Source organism: Melospiza melodia, chromosome 1, assembly GCF_035770615.1.
Source record: "Melospiza melodia melodia isolate bMelMel2 chromosome 1, bMelMel2.pri, whole genome shotgun sequence".
NCBI lineage: Eukaryota > Metazoa > Chordata > Aves > Passeriformes > Passerellidae > Melospiza > Melospiza melodia.
Genome location: NC_086194.1, coordinates 7183745 through 7205562, shown reverse-complemented (window position 1 = coordinate 7205562; position 21818 = coordinate 7183745). Strand labels below are relative to the sequence as shown.

Below are 21818 nucleotides of genomic sequence, written 5' to 3'. Positions count from 1 at the left end.
ACTACATAAATAGGGATAATAATTAGTTAAAAAAGCTTGTAGGTACACCATATGGATGTATATTATTACATGTACATAATAGCGTGTTAAAATGTGGTACCACAGCATAACATGAAAACGCTGGGGTGAAAAAAATCAGTGGTAGGGTTTTATAATGGTTTATTTGTAGCAGACTTGCAGGAATGAGCTGCTTTGTTGATTACCATGACTATGTTCCTTTTCTTTTGTCTAGTGGTTTATTCATATTCCTTTTGTTTGCTGTGCTTCTCAGACTTGTTGTTGGTGTGATTTGGGGGTAGTTTAGTTTGAAAAGTCAACTGAGGCCATCAGTTCTTTCAGAATGTAGTTTGGAATGTAAAAGGAGATATTACCACCTCCAACTACTGTCTTCTTCACTGATGCAATAAAATTTAGACACGTAATTTGTTGTTGTGATGATTGCTTGCTTTAGATATGTATTAATCTTTGTTCATAAAACTCATTTTGTTGTGCTTAACCATCAGTTGGAAGTAAATACTGATTTTAGGGCATGTTTCATTGAGAACCTAAAAATTTCCCACTTTCTACTCACTCAGTGAACTAATTGACTACTTAAATTAATGTAGAAATGCCTATGCCTGCATGTGCTTTGCTTTTCAGTTTTTTTTTTTTTGTTGCTTGCTTTTTGCTTTTTTGCATTTTGCTTTTTTTATGTTGCAAAGTTTTATACATCTATTTTCTCACCTGCCGTATCCTAGGGGGCTTGGAGTACCAATAATACAGTGAGCCCACCTTCCTGGTCCCCAGACATTCCAGAAGGTCGGGACATTTTTAAATCCAGACAGCTTCCTGGCAGTGCCATTTGGAGCATCAAAGTGGTAAATAACTTGAATTTATTTTCATGTATCCATTGCTATCTTTCTGCTGTAGAGATTAGTGATGAAATTTTGTTTCTCACACCTTAATTAATCTTCCATTCTGTTACTGTTCAAGATCTCTAAAATTTATTCAAGCTCTGGAGGTTTCAGGTTAAAAGATGTGAGCTTTCCAGAGCATAAACTATGATGGCATTGCCTTGATTTTCAGTGGCAAAGAATACTTTGTATTACCCAAATTTTGTGTGTGTTGAGTACATCACTTTCTGTGGTTGGCTTTACATGGCTGTCAAAATAAATTACCTGAGAAGAAAAATATCTTTAAGACTGGCAGTAAGGTAAGCCAGGCATGGAAAGGAGCAGAGATCTGAAGGATGGCTTGAATTTGTTGCTGTGGAGAAATCTTGCAGAGTGGATTCAAAGTGACATCGTTTTTAGCTGATGGGGGAATAAACAACAACTTTCCAACCTGATTAGATGGACCAAAATTGTATCCACAGTGACATTTAGTATTAAAAACACCTGAATTAACTAAAGTAGAATTATTTGGTTTCAGTAAAGGCAAAAAAAAGCTAAATTATGAAACTGACAAATAACTGTAGCTCCCAGTGATTTAAGTTCATCTCACTTTAACTCTCATGCTAATTTTATTTTGATTTGACATCAGCTTAGCTTTTGCTGCTTTAAGCATTAATTTTCAGCTTAATATTGAGCATTAACATTGATACAAGTATGTGCTTATTCCTGTTACTAGTTGTGTGAAAATAACAATACTGACACCTGTTCTGAAACAGAAAATAAGAAACTTGTCAGAAGAGTTTCCATGTTAAAAAAATTGATGATTGTGTGTCCTATGTGTGCATATGTATTAGCTCCATAGATATCTAAGGACAATTTTTGTTTCACCTCAGCCTCCAGCAGCATCCTTCCTTTCACTCTTCAAATATCATTTAGTTGCATTGACTTGGTGTGTGAGTCAATTTAATTTCTTTTTGCTTTATTAGCTGAATGTTAATAAAATTTTAACATTGGGATCCTTCAATTCTCCCTTTAATTATGACCATAAAATTCAATATCTTCTTTAAGCCAGGAGTTGGAATGTTTGAGAAATACAATAGGGAATATTGAGCCCACAGTGCTTCTTTCCATCCAAGGAGCTCCTGTCTCCATCAGAAAAGACCCTTCATGTCTCTTGGTGACACAATCCCCATGGAGCTTTGTTGCTCCCATCAGTGTTGTTTTACAGAGCAAATGTTTTGCCTTGGTATTAAAAGTATTTTGCAGCAAGCATTTGGAAACCCCATACTCTGTACTCCATACTTGGGCTGTATTGGGAGCTGAGATTATTGACAAATATGAAATGCAATAAATAATCTCAATGCTCATTTTGCTGTAGGAAAGGTGCTTATTTGAGTACATGCCATAATTATCAGTTACCCAGATTAGAGGCTTTGAGACACATTGTAAAGATGTCTGATATATCAGCCAGAATTTGTGGCCATGACTATGTTTTTTTTCTCTCTGGAAATGATTTGGGAGAACTAGGAGCCCTCTTGTGCTTAGTTCAGTTTGTAATTTTAAAAAAAGGAAAAAAACCAAACAAAACCCCCCCTAAATTTCAAACTTAAGTAAAAACATACTTACTCTCCCAAGGATAATTGTAGTTGAACACACTGAATACTCTAAAGTACAACACTGCAACTCTGCATCTTAAATAAGGAAGGGAGAAGAGAAGCTCTTTGTAAATCAAATGGAGATTGTGTAAGAAAAACTTCACATTATGGGGAATAATGATAGAATGTAAGTGATAGAATTAATATAAAAAAACCTGTCTGTATAGGCTGAATTAAGAGAGTTTCACGGAGCCAGCTCCCACTTTCCTTTGTGAGCAGGACTCAATCCTAATAAATTCCAGGTTTCACTTGATTATTCATAGGGTAAGAAAAGCATCTGTGATTACCAGTAATCAAATGTCCAGACCCTGTGTAAAGTCCCATGACTGTCTGGGCTGACTGTTCAAAGAGAAAAGAAAAATGAATCATAGAATAATAGATATATTTTGGAAACTTTGCAAATGAGATGGGGGTAACTGCTGGGGGAAATCCATATTTCCAGTTATTCTGCTGAGCAGAATATAAACATTCCTGGTTTTGGCTGCTTTCTCACTGAAGATAAAGGTGATCATATTATGCCATGTAAGTAATTAAAGGTATTTCACACAGATTTATGCATAAATTTAATGGCCATGCCCTGGTGTGCTTGTACTCACCAGAAATCACAGGGTGTTTTTTACTTATGTTTTTCCATAGATGAACTGAACAAGTTTGAATCCCAGTAAGAAAAGAACTTGAGGGGTTGCATTGACATTGTTGCCTTCCATTGAGCAGGGCCGAGGATCAGGATTCCCGGGGAAGCGGAGACCGCGTGGAGCGGGGCTGTCGGGAAGAGGTGGCAGAGGAAGATCAAAACTGAAGAATGGAGTTGGGGCTGTGGTCATTCCAGGGGTAAGGAGATCTTTTTTACCATATTGCAGTCTGTTAACATAACAGTTTTATTCAGCTGTAATTCTTGTATTAAAATACTTCATAAAAAACCAATGAGCTCTACAGAGCCAGAGGTGTTTGATGGAGCCTGGCTGTTACTGCTTGTGATGAAGAACTGGAACACTACAGCTCAGTGGGCCTGAGGCAGTTCTGTGCTGCTCTTGCCATTTAAAGACACAACAGTTGGGAGTCTTAAAGTACCACTTTCATTTCCTTGGTAAAGGCAGCACTGAGTGGAACAGCCCAGAGGGAGAGAGCAGGGTTTGTGCATGAGAATGTAACTGCAGCCATAGGAGACCAGAGCAAAGGTTCTTCTGGACTGAGTGGTGGTGCAAGAGTGCAGAACAGAAGAGGAGAAGACGTTGCAGCAGTTTGTGGCTTGGGCACTTGCTGAACAGGAAGATGTATCTTTGTCTTGGGCAGCCTGTGTTGGAGCTTTCTTTCATAAATCTGCCCATTCACTTAAAAAAAACTTTAGAGAAACCATGACTGCTTAACCTTTTTCAGTTCAGCTGATCAGCTTGTGTTTTAAGTGGCTGCCTCCTTGATTAGCTGCCTGCCTCTCAGTGCTCTTGGAGAAGAGACAGTGGAAAGCTGCTTTCCATTCACTTCCTCCATCCATGCCACTAAGTTTCTATAGACCTCCATCATTTCTCCTCCTTTTCCTTCTACTCTTGAGTAGCAAGTATGGAGGATGCCAGTGGTTTTGAGTTGTTCCTTGTAGGGAAGCCACTCCATATTTCTGATCATTAATACCAGTTCTTTTGTCATGTTAATTTCCTTACTTTGTGGACTTCCATCTGCCATTTTACAGCCCAGCACTCAGCTTTGTGAAGTTCTTGTGCAGTTCTTCACACTTGTCTTTTGGATTTTATTGCTCTGAATATCCCAATCCTGTTGGCAAGCTTTGTCACCTTGCTTCTCACTTGATTTTTCAGATTGCACATGAGTGTGTTGAGCCCCGCCACCTGTTAGCAGGCAGGCCCTGTCAGATTTTGACTAGTGCTATTCTCCCACATACAAAACTGATAATTTAGTCCCCTCTATTTTGTGTCTTGTATCAGTATAGGGACCATTCCTCTTCAGTTTAATTTTTTTTAAGCAGGTTTGGGGAAGGACTTTGCCAAAAGAGTTTGATGGTGAAGTAAGTTGCATCAATAAGATTTTCCTGTCCCCAGAATTGCTGACTCCTTCAGAGAGCCCTTACAGATCATGATTTACCATAACTAAAGCTTCCTTGACTCTTTAATGAATTCATATATCAGTGATTCTCAGTTCTTTGTTGTGATCAGATATCTGCTATTCTGTACACAGCTTCTGTCCAGAAACAGTTGAGAAAATAATGATTATATTTGCTGTCTCTTATTCTTCAGGAGTACTGAAGTGATTATAAGCAAGTGATTGCTCACTGAAGTTGATAGTTACACTACTTAATACTTGAAGTATTTTTAAAACTCGAAAATCCTACACAGTCCTACTCTGCTCCTCATAAGAAGGGGGATTTTGGCATGAAAAACTTGGAAATCTGGACTATAAAACAATTAATTTTTTTTCCACTGTGGGCTTGTTCTATTTGAATGTTCCTTTTAAACTTTGTTTACCAACAAGCCCTGCACATTTTGAGAGACATCATGTTCCTTGTGTTCAGAGAAGGACTTGCTCATTTTTATGTCTTTATGAAGTAATTCCTGAGACTCTCTTCAGAGCTGTGTTTTTAGGTTCTTACATGTAATCTGTTGAAGTTTGTCACACTTTCTGCTGCCTGTGTAGTAATATCTTGGGATACTCTGGTGTTCATGATTTGAAAAAGGAACAATAATCTCTATCAGTTTTCCCTTTTAAAGCATTGGATGGTCAAGATTCAGAAGCAAATTTCTAATTTTAAACATACAGGATGAATTCCACTTAGGCTACTTACAGCACCTTAATCAAATGGAGACATTCCCATCATTATTTTGGTGTTACAAAGCACAAATCTGTACTTCAAGACAAGCTGGGGTTTATAGATCAAACTCCTAAAAGTTTTTGTAATTGATCAGAGGACAGTGATGTAGGTAACTTGCTATAACTATAAATACAAAATGCACATCACTCTCCACCATTTCCTACAGAAATTTGATCCTTTGAGTCACCACATGGAAGGCAGCTCCAGAGTTGCAGAGACGTGGCTGCCTTGTGGTAGAGTGGATGCAGTTAGCAGTACCAAGAGATCAGCCTTTTGTCAGATAAATGTTTGAAATGGGGGTATTTTCAGTCAATTTGCACAAAATCGTTCTTACTCAGCATGGGATCAGTGGACAGCCACACAGATTTGGAAGTACCTTGGTATATCTTGGGAATGGGGAAAAAGGTGGGTACAGGTTAACCCATGGTGGGTCAGTGCTGGGATTCAGCAGACACCAACATTGCAGCCAGTCCTGCAAATTCTGCTCTTTTGCATGTGCAGTCACAAGAACCTTGTGAAACCTGTGCAAAAGTAGGTAAGGGAAGTGTTGTCCCTGAAGGTATCAAGGTGTTTCAGGTGCTCTGGAGTTAACTGGTTAGTTACAGCTGCAGTGCTCTCAAATATTTGGCAATCAAAACACATAAAGAATATATTCCCTTTTCAGCTGTTTCTTAGTAAATGCTGAGTTTCAGCAGCTGTGTATCAGAGGGATTCCTCTAGTTGATACTGTGGTATTTACATTTGTCCCTAGAGTTACATTTGGATTTGTAAAATATTTAAATTATTATTTAAACAAAACTTATCTCTGTAGGACTTACACTGCATTTAAAATAATCCACATATATATAATTAGAACAGCTGCTGAAACAAAGCTGCATTTCCCTAGCAATCTTTTTTTATGGAAGTGTGTCCCCTTATATTCCTGGTTCAGAGATAATAGTTGGGCCTATTAAATTCATGGACAGCAAATTCTGTATTTTAAGATTCACATGAAAGTCAGAACACAGTTGAAATGTTTCATTTGTGTTTCTCTTCCTGAGAATCCGTATATGAATATGCTGAATTAGTAAAGGGCAGGTCAGAATAAAAATCACTTGATGAAAAAGAAAAATTATTGTCTACAGTAAGAGCTGATGGATTCAGATCAAAATAGCTGTTTCAAGTTCAGTGCAGGTTTTTATGGTAGATAGATAAGCCTCGTAAACTGCTCACAGCAAGTAACTTTAGAGCTCTTGCTTAGTCCTCTAACATACTTGGAACATAAGCTAAACCTCATTTTAGGCAATATGGGACAAACCACATTTCTGCAGTTGATTTTTGAATTAATATTCGAAAGTCTGTCACTGCAATTAACTTTTTGATAAAAAGAACTTCAGTATTTACATGCAGGGAACAACAGACTGGGCACAGTGTGACAATTTCTGCTAAGTGATTTTTTAATTCAAGTATATCTTTGCTTCCATTTCCATTGGAAAGTGTAATGGGATAATATGTGAAGGTGAAAAACGGAGAGGAAGAGAATATGTGTGTGAAACTAATACTGATGATGAGAAAAGGTGAATTAATGCAGTAATTTCTGATGGAGGCAGCTTTTTATGAAAGTTGAAACTGTATGAATAAATACGTGCAAAACTTATTTAGAGAATGTTTCATGTTGTCTCATGTCTTACAAAATGTGATGTGCTTGGTATTTATATTTTGTGGTTTTTTAATAGGTCACAACCATGGATATTTCATCTAATAAAGATGAGGAAGAAAACTCGATGCATAATACAGTTGTCCTCTTCTCTAACAGTGACAAGTTCACTCTCCATCAGGTTGGGATAATAGTTACAATTCTTCATTTTGTTTCTCTGCTCTTAATTATAAAAAAGCAAATGAAGTCCTTGTTAGGAGTTAAATTATACAGCAAGCTAGTTGGATTTTAGTTAGATGTTTTCAGAAGTAGTGTCTGGCACGTGTTGAGAGCCTGCTCTTGTGTGTCCTTGCAGGATATGTGTGTGGTTTGTGGCAGTTTTGGCCAAGGTGCTGAGGGCCGGCTGCTGGCCTGTTCCCAGTGTGGGCAGTGTTACCATCCATACTGTGTCAGTATTAAGGTGAGTGCTCTTGTTCCACACAAAAACTACTTGATTGCACTGTTTTCATATTGTACTTTAATAGCACCACGCTGCCTTCGCTTTTGTGGTAATTAGGGGAGTCATTAACTTGTTAGATATTCATCAGCTAATGTGACCATTATTTGTATGTGACTTATGAAAGACTTTAATTAAATGTCATTTTATAGTATGCATAGCCTCAAGAGAAATTAACCTTTTTGTAATTTCACAACCATAAATAGCGCTGATTATCCAGCAGTTGGTTAAAATAACAGTTTGAGATACAAGTTTTAAACCTAGATACAAGCAGAATTAAAAACAAAGAAAAAATTACACTGCATCTTCATTTACTTGGGGCATAAGGTTTAGTTGATTCAATTTGCCTGTTGGCTGTCAGAATTGACAGCAGTTGGAGTGGTTAATTAATACATTTTACATTCATTAGCCTAGGAGAGAATGTGTGAAAATTAAATTTGAATGCTGTGAAATGACCTAGCAAGCACAAAATAAGCTATTTACTGCAGTATATACACTGTACACTTTTCATTGGTTGTGATGTAAGTATATCTGTGTAAAAGTGGGATTTTTTTTTTTAAACATGTCAAAAACTTTATTTTGCACATACTTTAAAAAATGCCATATGCGTATTTCATGCAATTATCATTTGACTTTTTGTTTATATACCACTCTTGCATTATATATTAATTGCAGTTAGATGCTTGCTTCAGATGACTAAAACTCCAGCACCATGATCACATCATGAGGATCAGGTTTGTGACCTCTTGAGGAACCAGAATGTACACAAATCTCTGGGAGCTGACAAGATGCATCCCAGAGTCCTGAGGGAATTGGCTGATGCAGCTGCCATGCCACTTTCCGTGATATTTGAAAAGTCCTGGCAGTCAGGTGGCTTAAAAAGAGAAACACTGCACCTGTTTTTAAAAAAATTAGAAAGGGGTACAGTTTTTTTCTGTTTAATCCATTCCTGTTCATTGAAGCTTCAGAAAGTCTAATTGCTAAAGAGCTCCTTGTGATGTGGGTGATGTGCCCAGAGGAGCATCCTGAGCTCCACAAGCCAGACCTTAATTTATACATTGATCACACTTCACTGAGCCGTTTTCAACTAATTCTCACCTTGCATTTTTCAGATTACTAAAGTGGTACTCAGCAAAGGTTGGAGGTGCCTGGAGTGCACAGTGTGTGAAGCCTGTGGGAAAGCCACAGATCCAGGGAGACTCCTCCTGTGTGATGACTGCGACATCAGCTACCACACCTACTGCCTGGACCCACCCCTGCAGACTGTGCCAAAGGGAGGCTGGAAGTGCAAATGGTGTGTTTGGGGCTGGGCTCAGAGCTGCTGACTGCTGGCCTCCTCTGCTTCTCTCTGTCACTTGGTATTTGTGATGTCACGTTGAATTGTAACAAGGTTTTAGTTGTGTCTAAGTCAGGTGTATTAAACAAAGCCAGCAAAATGCTGTTGAGTTGTTTGATTCAACTAGAACTGCTTCTCATACCAAAAACCACATAAGCAGAGATAGACAAAATTTCTCTTTTGAAACTCATAGCAAAAAAAATATTCCAATTTATATTCCTTGTAGTCATTCCAGTGTTCATTTGGAAAGATGAATGGGTGCTTCTTCACCCTAGTGTTCTTGACATAAAACCCTGTGAAAACAATTTGTTTTACTTGGTGAAACACAAACAGACCAGACCTCTCTCATGGTTAAGTCTCCAGATCTCAAAGGGAATGGCAACTGGAAGCATGAACTTCTTTGACCTGTTGAGCTGTTACAAGAACCCATCTGCCTGCTTTTGCAGTTTCAAGGGAATTATTAATTAGGAACTTTATTTTAAAAGTACAAAAAATGTTGTTAAACGTTTGTGGTTAAACATGTTGTTAAGTTAAAACTTAATTACTCACCTCTTTCTAAATGGAAGAGATTTAAAGCCACAAAGTCATCTTCCTGTGAACTGAGAGCAATAAATCTTTTTGTCTGTTCTGTAGGTGTGTTTGGTGCAGACACTGTGGAGCAACTTCTCCAGGTTTAAGATGTGAATGGCAAAACAATTACACCCAGTGTGCTCCCTGTGCAAGTTTGTCTACCTGCCCCATCTGCTACCGCACGTACAGGGATGAGGAGCTCATAATTCAGTGTAGACAGTGTGATCGGTAAGGATTTCTCATATTTCACTGATCTTTTCTTGTTCAAGTCTTATTTTCATTTTTCCCCCTAAAGTTGAAGGGTAGAGATGAAGGAAATGATCATGTGGTAAAGAACAGTGGATTACTGAGTCTCAGAAGTCTCTTAGTAGTTCATTTCTGGTTGTACCAGACTTAACTGTCTGGCTCTGGGCAAATTAATTAATCACTCTGTGCCTCTTCCCTGCTGCCCTGTAAAAATAAAACTAATTTACCTCACAAGACTATTGTTGTGAGGCTGAATCTAGATTACATTGTATAAAGTAATTAAAATTATTGCAATATAGGGAGAAAATTACCATACAAAAACGTACTTGGGAGATTGTTTTATAGAGTGTTCCTTCCTGTGGAGGGAAATAGTCGTTCTGCTGCTCCATATACAGGATGTAACACACACCACTGTAGGGGATGCTGTATATGGAAAACCTGATTCTGTGGTTTCTCTGTAAAAGAATTCAAACTGAACAACTATCCCCCATTTGCTTGGACCATAGACTGATATTTGGGTCTCCTAAAACACCACCTATTTCCTTTAAATTGTATTTTTTCCCCCACTTAATTTCTAGATGGATGCATGCAATCTGTCAGAACTTAAACACAGAGGAGGAAGTGGAAAACATAGCTGATATGGGTTTTGACTGTACCATTTGTAGGCCATACATTCCACCAACAAACGGTAAGGAGACGATCGAAACCAATGGCAGGATTGCACACTGCAATAAATAAATAGGTTTGGGAATGTGTTCTGTGCTCTCATGGAGGTTTGGCTCATGGTAGAAGTAAGATTTTGTTTTTTTCATGTTTGTTTTAAGGCCTCTTGTGAAAATTTCCTAGGCTCTTTTGCATTTTCAAGTGATTTATGCCAGAGGAAACTTCTTGGGTATCCTAGGTAGAGATATTGAAAATAGGGAGAAACTGTTAAAAGCATTTGGTAGTGAAGGGGTCAAAGGCATCTCACTTAGTCAAGTAGAAGGAAAAAAGCCCAGTTCTCTAAAGTTACATCTACAGAAGAATCAGAAAATTATTTCTAAGCAGAAAAAGTTTGTGTATTTTGATGCTTCGAGGCTGTCTGAGGTAGCAGTAGCTGTAACAACAGTCTGTGTAAGCATTTTTCCCATCCTCCTTGATGTTTTTCTAATGCCTTTTCCTCAGCTCTCCCAGTATTCAAGACCAATGCTTCCCTCCCTAGCTGCTATCTCGAAAAGAATTGACCATACTTCTTTGGGAGTTATCACTTCCTTTTTAATTCAAATGTGTAATTCCTTCTGATGAAATTGGCATTTCTCTGGACATGGACACCAGCAGCCTTGTTGGTCTGTGTCACAGTTCTGTAGCAGTGGCACTTCAGGAGCTGAGGTTACTGCACTTTAAGCACATTTACAGCATCTGGCTCCATGGGATGGTGCTGGTTAATGTTCTGTGAGTGCCTGCCAGCCTGTGCCATGATTTATAGCCTTATATTTTAGTCTTGCTGCAAGGGTGATAGCCCAGGTCTGTTTTCCCTGCATGTCAGCTCAGGGAAGTTGCTGCTTCAGTCAGCTCCTTGAACATTGACACCTATTCCCATTTTTAGCATAAGCAGATGAAAGTGTTCATATTACCCCTTCATTGAGGTATCACAAGAGAACAGGAGGAGGAAGGTACAAGAACTAAGCAAATGTTTCAAGAAAAATTCATATCCACTAAGAAGTTGTCAGTAAGATTGGTTTTCCTGATCAGGATGGAAGATGTTGGGAAGCATGAGAGGTCTGCCAAGAAAAGTTCAATAGAGCATCTAATGTCCCTTAACACTGATATCCTCACCACAGCAGTAATTGTAACTTACTCACCTGACCTTGGAGGTTTATATACTCCCTGCTGGAACACTCCCAAGGAACCCATTTTTATCACTAATAGAAAAATGACTAATGCTTCTGTGTTTCTGCAAGTCACTTCCTTGTAAAGATCTGCTTTCAAAAATTCAAAAGGAAAGAGGTGTTTTTTTTTAAGTGGAAAAAGCAAGAAACTTGCAGATACAATGCAGACTTTTGTGTATTTTTATAATAAGCTTTGAGTACTTAAAGCAAAAAGATCCAAGTAAGAAATACTTCTTCCTTTCTCCTTGGAGCTGGCAGAGCTACCTTGTAGAGATAATTTAAGTCCATGATATGTGAGATGGAACAGCTTCACAAGAGGTGTTTCACTTCCAGGCAGAAGCTGGCCCCTGAGTTAGTCCTTCCTGCACACCTCTATGTAGTTGTGTTGCTTAGGTTTGGATTTCAGGGAATAGGAACCAATCCTCTGGGAGTTCCCAAGTTTTCTTTGCAGGTTTTTTTCACCTTTTTTTTCTAAGACAAGTTTTTCGGTTTATTCTTTCCTGTTTTGACTCAGTATTAAAACCTCTCTAACACATGTAAATTTGCACAGTTGCATGTCTGAATATGTCCTTTGATGCATGTTGATAGAAATACCTGCATGTTCTTCTATATGAAATGTTTCAGTCTTTTATGAATTCTTTTAAAACTTCTCTGGAAAATTTCTGTAATTTTTTCTTTCAAAGTGAGAAGGATTAGTGTTTGATAAACTTAGGGAAATAAATGTTACTTAGAGTAGAAAGCATCTAAAAATGTATCATACTGTGGGATTCTTACTGGGATGGTTCTTGCCCTTTCCATTTGATGTGTCAGGTGTGTTGCAAGTATTGTTACAGGGGTTTTAACCACTTTCTTTCTAGAAGAAACAAGAACCCCTCAACCTAATAAAGAAACAAAACATTGCAGGTGTACCCTTGGTGAAGAGTAACTGGTTCTTGTGTGTAGGTATTGAGAGTGAGATTTCATTTCTCTTTCTTCAGAAAGTAGAAACTTTTTAAAATTTGTAAGAGCTCTTCCCTATCTCATCATACTTGAAATTCTTAAAAAGTCATCTTCTTCAGGAAATAGAAATTAAAGATACTGGTTTTATTCTTGAACACACATAAGTATCAAAAGCCAGAATGGGGTAAGATTTGCTCCAGTGTAGTGTACCAGAAACCTTCATTACTAGGTTATTGTGAAATAGCTATCACTGATCACTATTTTATCAGGTTCCTTTTAGTACTTTCTGAAGTTATAAAAAATGTCCCCCAGCATATTGCTGTGTCCTCTAGAGAAATTTAGAAATTCTCATGACTAGATTCTAGGCAGGTGCATTAGGTAGCAGCAGCTTTTTGCCTGTGCTGTAATTCCTGCACACTCAGGAGGGGTTTGTGTCTCTCACCCACATCAGCTCCTGGACAGTTCTTGACCATCTCCTCAGCAGTTCTGCCTTTGTGTCATTTGCCCTTGCATGTCATGCCCCATCTGCAAATTTCATCCCTCCTCACTTATCCCATCCTGTCTCCATCCAGACCCCAGCTTCCTCCTCCCTTGGTGCTGTTTTTGTTCCTCTGCAGGATTCAGAGCTCTGCCTGGTTTTCTGTAAGAGTTAGAACTGATCTGGGTGCAGTTTCTGCAGCTGCCTGTGCAGTTATTCCTCCTGGGGCTCCAGTGAACATGCTCATGGAGGCACTGAGGATTTGGTATCACTTACCCCTGTCCAGGGGTACCTGATATTGGCAGTGAGACACATTATGGCTAGCAGTCTCTGTTGTATCATTTTCATTAAACTGATGTAAATTTTTCTTTGTTCTGAAATTTAATTCTATGTACTTTACAAGATACAAACCCAACATAATACTGTGTGTTAAAAAATTAACTTTTCTTTTTTTTTATTATTTAGCACATTTACTATGTCAGCTCTAATGTTCTTGTGTTACTGCATTTACTGGAAAAAATCCCTGTGTCATTGACACAGCGATGCAGGCACCCAATAAAGAGTGCTCTGTTAGTGCTGTATTCTACATCAGCCATTCCACTCTATCTCATTTGCTGGTTGCATTTTTTCATAGAGTTCTTTTTTTCTATAACAGCCTTAAAAATGAACTCTGCTTTTTTCTCTCATCATTGTATTCTCTGCAATTATTTGCTTTCAGCTGAGGCTACTAAATGCTGTACAATATTCAGCACATTTAAACCCTTTTGCAGATAAGTTTAACAATTTTGGTTAAACTTCAGCTGAATACCTCAGAAAGCACTATTTTTCCTTTTTATTTTTTCCCTTTGGATAGGCTTTCTCTAACAGTACTGTGCTTTTCTGCTATCCATTTCATTGATTGTAATCCTTAATCTGCACCCTAATTATCTTCTTTTCTGGAAGTCTGTTTGATACTGTCTTCAAACACTGTTTGCTTGTGCAGTTTTTGTGAGTGGGTTTCTGAAGGCCTCACCTCTGTCACTATCAGCTTGTTTATTTGAGCCTTTCAACTCTATTCAGTCTCCAGAGCTAAAATTGTTCAGTCTGACCTGGATGAGATGATCTCTCTGTTGTTTGACTTTTAAATTAAGGATTTCAAATTTCTGTTCACAACTGTCTTTCTGATTTTCTTGTTTACCTTAGATTCCAATTCAGTAATTGCTACTTCATTCTTAAAACCATCTTGTAAATGATAAGAAATTAAATGAACAGATGATGTCTTATTCCACTTTGAATAGTTCTTACAATCTGCCTATATTCTTTTTTTTCAATTCAGTGTTTTGAGTATCTTCCTTTTTGCAGCTTGTCCCCCGTTTTTGTTTCTTTCTGGCTTTATGTCTCTTTCAAAACGTCATTTTCAATTTATTTTCTTCCTTGTTTTTCTCTCCACTGTTGAGTTCAGTTTTTCAGTAGCTCTCATAGGTTCCTTTTATTTACTAATTGCATGAAATACTGGTTTTCTGTAGGTCATACCCTCTGCATTAGTTGCACATTGCATAAAATTCTCAAAGCACTGTAGTTCTTGAAGGCAGACTTGCACTTTCTTTATATTTGTTTATAGCATCCAGTATGTTTCATACTCATTTTAAGTGTTACTTGGAAGCTTTTGTGCTTTTCCCCATCTTGTCCTGGCTCCCATGGTGTGTTGTGAGGTGGGAACAGCAGCACACTGCCATGGTTGATGTGACACAGAACCCCCACAGGTTCTCTGCCTCAGGGGTCTCAGCTTGTGTGACAGGCACAAAGGAAATACTCCAGATGTTATCTTGAGTCCTAAATTCAGCATGAATAAGATTTCTAGGCCAAGGAAAAAGGAAAAAAGTGTGGATAAACTTGTCTCTGTGGTAATGCTGACTGTGCCTGACTAACAGGTTTTCTGATTCTAGTTCAGTGTTTGCAAGATAGGAGCTCCTAATTTTCCCTTTACTGCTCTGTCTGTGTAATCTCTGTGAAGTCACTACTAATATTAAAAGTTTAGTGTACACATCATAGATGAGTGAAGCCTGATTGCAGTTGTGTAGTTCAGGCAAAAGGGAAGAGCATTTCTGCCCACTGCAGAAGTAGCCTTGTGTTGCAGGACATTTGGATTATTGTTTTATCAGTCACACCGTTCCACTGCTGCCCTGTAGCACACAAGGTGTAGTTTTTGAGTTTCTGCTTTCCATTTTCAGTACTCTTACCTGGAATAAGAATTGCCCCATCTAACTTCCAACAGGTCCTGTTATCTGTTCTCAATACCTCAGCCTTCTCCAAGTGCTGTGTAAGAGCACAGCACAGACACAGTGAGAGCCTTGTGTGCAAAGCCCCTCCTTGGGGAAATACTGATCAATACTCACTTCACAAAACCCTCACATTTTTAATGATTAGGGCAGCAAAACCTGAACATCATGACTAGTGTACAGGTTGCTTTCCAACCCAAAAGACCCACTGTATTCATTTGCCCTTGGTCCAGTAGAAGGAAATAATTTCCCATTGACTTCAGTACTATTCCAATGCCATTCTTGGCTTTAGGAAATTGGAGAACTTCAGTTTCTATCAGGCTTCTTTTGTAATCACATCTGTGATACTGAAAAGCACTTTATTTTATAGGTGCAAGTAAATGATTGCCAACAGTATAAATTAGAGAGTTTAATGGAACTGCTTCAAGGAAAATTGATAGTTTCAATTTAAATCAAGTCACCATTTTTAAAAGTTGAAATTATTTTCCCTCTATTTTTCAGTGCCTTCTTTGGACTGTTGTGATTCATCAGTTGGAGCTCAGATTATTTCAAAATCAAAAGAACTAGGTAAAGAATGGAAATGCTTAATATCTGATCATTTAGAATATTCTAAGGGTATATTTTTACATGAGACAAAAATTCCTTTTCCTGTGGTTTTGTAACACACAGCATTAACTATCCTTCAGTTACCACAGCATGCTTTCCATTTTTTTTCCTCATTGTCTCTTCTTTCTTCTCTCTTGCCTGCCATACCTGCACTGTAATAATTACTTTAAATTATGCTTTGATCCTACAGTCTTAGCTGCTTGCCTTAATATCAGTGGTGATAACACAATGTGGCTGAGTCAAGCATGTACACAAATATTTACAGGCTTGAGATGTTAGGAGGATGCAGCTTTTTTGTATTTGTCTGGTTTGTGTTAGGAATCTATAATCCTGACAAGCCTACTCCCAAGTCAGTCTTTACCCAGCAGTTTCCATCATGTTAGGACAGCTTCCATCACATTAGAGGTTTTTTTTCTATTTGATACCTCAGAGAAGGTTCTCCCCTCAAATACTCAATCAGAAAAAGAGTGTGAGATGTTTTTGAAACACACACCTTTCAAGTTCAGTGTAAGAAGGAAGTCAAGTGGGAAGAATTTGTTCAGAACCAGCTGTATTGTCAGATGTTACATGAGGAAACGTTTTTGGTTAAATGGAACAAATGTTATTATATTTGTCTGTTTTCAAAAGTTGTGTTACCAAATTATGATGTAATTGGCTCCAGAGAGCTGAAGCATCATTGCAGCCTCTTCATTATTTGGCAATTCCCTGAAAGTTCCCAAGCTTCCATTTGCAGGGCCTCAGCACAGGTGGCAGGGCCTTTCTGCAAGGTGAATTAAAGAATATTAGAGCTTATCAGTGGACTCAGTTGTCATTTAACAGCTTGAGGAAGAAGCAGTCTTGCAGGTCTTGGGAGACTTGGGTTCTACCCACAATTTCATTTTTGATCTTGAGCAGCTCACTTGATACTACTTGGGTTTTTTGTCTACCTATGAAATAGGGCTGATAACTTCTCTGAGTTACCAGGAGTTCTTGGAGACTTAAGGTTATGAATAAGATGAAGGTAAAGTGCTGAGAACTGGATGGGGGCCTTGGCTGACAATCAACAGGGACCCAAAGTATGACTTGCACAGTTTTCTGTGGGTGCCAGTAATACAGAAATACCCTGCAACGCACCAACTTCCATAATCAAATTGTTCTTTCTAATGAGTCCTTGATATAAGTTGTTTCATAGCAATGTAATGGATTATTGCTGGATTTGACAACAGACTCTAAATCATAAAGCTGTAATTGTAATGTGTAAGACAGTGTCTGATATCTCTGGTTTATTTATTCCAATTTCTTCACTCACGGGTCAGCTCCATACTTGTGGATTATTAACTCTTGTAAGTGCTATTCCTAAAAAATCAAAGACTTGTAAATTAAAAGAGTTTTATATTGCTGTTATGATTCATTCAACTTTTATAGACCCACCGAAGACATACACCCAGGATGGAGTCTGCTTGACAGAATCCGGCATGTCTCAGTTACAGAGCCTCACTGTTACAGTACCGAGAAGAAAACGGACGAAACCAAAGCTTAAACTGAAGATTATAAATCAGAACAGTGTGGCTGTGCTTCAGACACCCCCAGATGCCCAGTCAGAGCACTCAAGAGATGGGGAGATGGATGACAGTAGAGGTAGCAGTCTACTTTTGGCATGTCTTGTAGCTTGGAGTGTTGCAGTACCTGTGTGTATTGCAAATATCCCTGGGAGTTTTTATTACACTGATACTCCTGTGTTCTGTACAGAATGTTTTATGGAAATTTCTTGAACAGTAGTCACAGCTCGTTGTTGTCCATTTCAGGAATTTTCCTTGTTGTTCTGTTTATGGGTCATCCATCCTATAGGAAACTCACCTTTCTAGGGCTGCCAGCACTGGAAATAGGAGACGATTTTTTGTCTAATCTTTGGGTTGCCTGTGGAAAACATTGCACACTCACAGAGTACAGGTGTACTCAAATTCACTGCAAACTGTTTGAAAGTGTTGGCTCAGCAAAGCAACATCTGTGTCACTGAGAGGCTGGTATTAAAATCAAGTGGGAAAGTGGAGTAGTTCTTTGCTGAGAGTGTTTCTCTTTTCTGAAAGAAGTAAGGTAGGAGTCAGTGATCTGGGCTAACACTTGCTGTGATCTGCCTGTGTGTGCTGAGGAGGGTGATGGCACAGTAGGGGTTAATCCATGGCTCCTTCCAGTGGCAAGTGAGAAGGTCATTGCCTTGGTCATGCAGGTGTCTCTGGAGAGGAACTGAGCCACACAGGCACCCCACCTCCCCACAATTGTGTTACTGCAACACTGCCTTGTTAATCAGGTTAAATGTCATAAGAAGCTGGGTACTTCAGCCATCAGTCAAGTTTCAGTGTTAGCTTGTTGCTAGAAGTGTTCCTGTTGTTTGATGAGCACATTCTTACCCTCTGTTGTTGACTAGAACTATTCTTTACTAAAAATAGCTTCCTTTTATTTCTTTATAACCTTTTAAACAGTTTGTTTTTCTTTCATGTCTTTCAGTATTCACAGGGTTTGGTACATCATCCTAGCATTACATGGACTCTGAAATTTCATCTCATATTTTCATATTCTCCATCAGCTGGGTTTTTGACAGCAAAAAATGCTTTTGAATTTGGAGCCAGCTAGTCACTTCCCTTGTTCTCCTTCAGTGGTTAATAATCTTTACTTTTAAAAATGTGTGCCTGTTTTCTACATGACTTTTTCTGACTTCTTTATCTGCTTGTTGGCTTCTATAAGTGGTAGGTCTTCACAAGTAGATAACAGGATATATAGATGTGATAGCAGGATATGAAAGGGAGAGCCAGAGCATCCACAACTTCAATTTCAGTTCTGATCACCTCTTTTTGCCTTTTTGAGAGATAAAGCACATTCATGTGTGTGATGGGGACAGCACAGTGAGTACATGGAGATAGGTTGGATTTTCTTGAAGCTCTGGGTGTGTAGGGCTCTACTCTGGAGAGGGGATCAGTGTCTATCTCCAAACATGTGGAATTTTTGTATGAGCATCAGCATGAATAAAGCTGTGCCATGGCTTTGATTGGAGTAACACAGTGTAGTAATACCAGGGAAAAAGGAGAAGACCCTCACTTTGGGTCTTGATGTTCAGATGGAAAAAAGAGGCTTTATCTGAGAAAAGTGAGCTCATGGAATTTTGTTACCCTCTTGTCTGTAGGCTTGCATCAGGTTCAGATTTCACTGAATCTTCTACATTTTAGAGTCCACTTGAAAGTTGAGCTTGCTTTGGGAGCTTCAGCTTGGTGGCCTTTGCCATCCACTGGCTTTGTTGGTGGAACTCAGTGAGGTCTTTATCAGTGGGAGAGTCTGGGCCATGACCTGGCCCGTGCAAGAGTGAGGGTTGCAGTTCTGCTACAGCAAAAGTAGTGTGGAAGAGTCCAGCTCTGTTAGAACAGTATTTCTCCCTCTTACAACTGCATGGGGTTTTACTCCATCTAGAATTGTACACCTATATCCAAAGCAGAACATGAGAATTCCAGTATCTTTTCAGGGGTGAGAGCATATTTAACATTTCAGAAGGTTTATGATAAAATGAAGATGCAAGGTCTTTTTGGGGATATCAAGAAGAATTCGTTCCCTCTCCCTTCAACACCAAAGGCTTTTTAATGTCAACACACTTTACATCTGTTTCTCCCCTGCTTTCCCACAGAATATAAACTCTAACTTATAGTCTTCATCTTCAAGGCTGAGTAATTCCTTTGGGCTGAATTTTGTATTATATAAATCAAATTCCTATTCATGGATCAGTCTGCTTTCAGTCAGTCACAGCTTCAAGTCATGAGCCCACTACACTAGAAGTCATTACATTTTGCTTTCCAAGTGCAGGCTGCAGTTTTTGAGTGTCTTCTCAATAAAAAAAAAAAAGCCCTGTCAAAGAAAACTGAGGAGGACAGTGAAGAAAAGGAAATTTATCTTTGTAAAACTGGGTCCTTGATGGAACAGCTAGAGATTGCTCAGACACTTAGCACAAGCTTCCAAAGGAGGTACCAAAAACTTTCTCTGATTTACATATATTATTAATTACAGCATTTATTTACTGATTTTGTCTAAACATCATCTCATAGGAAATGTGTGTATAGTTAGGATGAGTTTCCCAAAAATGTCCAGGGCTTATGATTATCTGTCACCCTTTTGAAAAATCTGTCATTCTCAGCCAGTTTCTCATAAAACAGTCAGATGTGGAAATTTTGGAAAAAATAATTTTGTTTGGCTTTTCCAGTTAAAGTGACCATTGCCTCTCTTCTGCAGAAGGTGACCTTATGGATTGTGATGGAAAATCAGATTCCAGCCCAGAACGGGAAGCTGTGGATGATGATACCAAAGTGGCTGAAGGAGCTGATGGGATTAAAAAAAGGAAGCGAAAACCATACAGACCTGGTAGGATAAAGTAACTTAGATCATTGTGTGTCCATTGCTCTTTTTTTTTCTGTAGAATTACAAAATAAAAAAAACAAAAAGAAAACACCATGCAATTCTGAAGTATTCTATGTCAAAACACATTTCCAAAGGTTGCTGGTCAGCAGTGCACTTGTTCTTAGTGTGCTTTTCAATTACTTGTAGTAGTTCAGATCTACGCCTTATTGATTCTTAACTTATAGGAAATTGTGCTGTATTTCTATAATTGTTGAAGGAGAGTTTTTATGTGTGTATATATATGGAAATATCTGAACTTCAGACAACTTTTTGCAGTTATTTTAGATGCTTTCTGAAATACTTTAAAAGAGTGGTTTACTAGGTATACGCAGATTACTTCTGACAGGTGAATTTTAATGAATTCAGTTACTGGATGAATTCATTTATTTTAATTTCTTTGTGCAGTTGACTCTTAATTATCCTGACTGAATTAATTACCTGTATGTCTTGGGTGCACAAACAGTTGAGCTGTATCCACACAGAATACATCTATTAGTTATCCATTAGTTTTCTGCAGCCAACAATTCCCCTGAAAAATGAAACAGATCTGTATATGATACATTTAGATCCATACACACCAACTGCAAAGATCAGGAACTCTGCAGTCAGTCTCTAGTGAAGGATTCAGGAGTTCCAGGGCTCTATGATGTTGATTAATTATCTTTTTATTTGGGATATGTCCTTCTCTGGTAGCATCATTTGGAGTGGTGGGCTCTCTAGAGCTATTTGCAGAGGATTTTTTGTGGTCGTTTGAGGTTCTTTAATAGGTTTCATTTGGTAGATTGACAGCTAATTCCAGCCACTCATCAGTTTGCCCCAAGGGAGGGGAAAACCAACACCTGAAAGTTGCCAGGTTTGGTGATTTGAACTTCTTGTGGATGGTCTATAGTCCTGAAATTCTGATCATTTTTCATTACATGTGTACCCACTGGGACATAAAAATTCAGAAATGTCTCATAAAATTCAAAATGAAAACTCATCAAGTATCTCAGATTCATTCTTAGACATCTAGATGCAGCAGTCTCCTTGACCTGCAGAGTAATCTTGGCTCTCATTTGTACTATGAAACACAGTTTTTATTCCATACATTGAAATTTTACTTCCTTGTTCAGGTATTGGTGGATTTATGGTACGTCAGAGGAGTCGTACGGGGCAGGGGAAGACAAAAAGATCTCTCTCCAGGAAAGATTCTTCTGGATCTGTTTCTGAACAGTTGCCTGGCAGAGATGAAGGTAAGTGCAGGAATTTGGTGTTAAATGTTTGTTCATGCTTTATGCAGTAAAAGCAATACAGCTCATGTATGTTTGTCATTATGGCTTTATGAATTCAACTGAAAATACCCATTCCTGCATAGCAGAATTTCAACAGAGCCCATTATGTACAAAGAAACTGAAACAATGAATTGCAGGCTGTTGTAGGAGATAAATAGTGAGAATTATTATTATTATTACTATTATTACTCTGTTAGATTTAGAGCAATCCTCTTTCTCCAGATGTAGCCCTGATCCAGAGGTGTCTTCTGGACCATCAGTTTTAATACTCAGCAGTGTTTCATATTCCATGAGTGTGTCTAATCAATTTTTATAAATCTGTTCATGCTCTGGGAAATCCTTTATTAGAGAGTTTAGTC

General features: G+C 38.4%; 1 protein-coding gene across 10 annotated transcripts in view; it reads left to right on the top strand.

Annotated features, from left to right (window-relative positions):
• The window catches only part of KMT2C (lysine methyltransferase 2C), a 189195-nt gene that overhangs the window by 117345 nt on the left and 50032 nt on the right, over positions 1-21818 (top strand). For 6 of the 10 annotated variants that reach the window (XM_063179854.1, XM_063180091.1, XM_063180559.1 and 3 more), the window contains 11 exons: positions 738-857; positions 3242-3358; positions 7058-7159; positions 7334-7438; positions 8587-8768; positions 9444-9608; positions 10205-10314; positions 15671-15736; positions 17180-17392; positions 20024-20152; positions 21301-21420. In XM_063179854.1, the coding sequence (XP_063035924.1) occupies positions 738-857; positions 3242-3358; positions 7058-7159; positions 7334-7438; positions 8587-8768; positions 9444-9608; positions 10205-10314; positions 15671-15736; positions 17180-17392; positions 20024-20152; positions 21301-21420 (1429 nt within the window). The remainder of the gene's footprint in view (positions 1-737; positions 858-3241; positions 3359-7057; positions 7160-7333; positions 7439-8586; positions 8769-9443; positions 9609-10204; positions 10315-15670; positions 15737-17179; positions 17393-20023; positions 20153-21300; positions 21421-21818) is intronic. The other 4 variants (XM_063180247.1, XM_063180171.1, XM_063180322.1 and 1 more) reach the window with 4 other exon arrangements.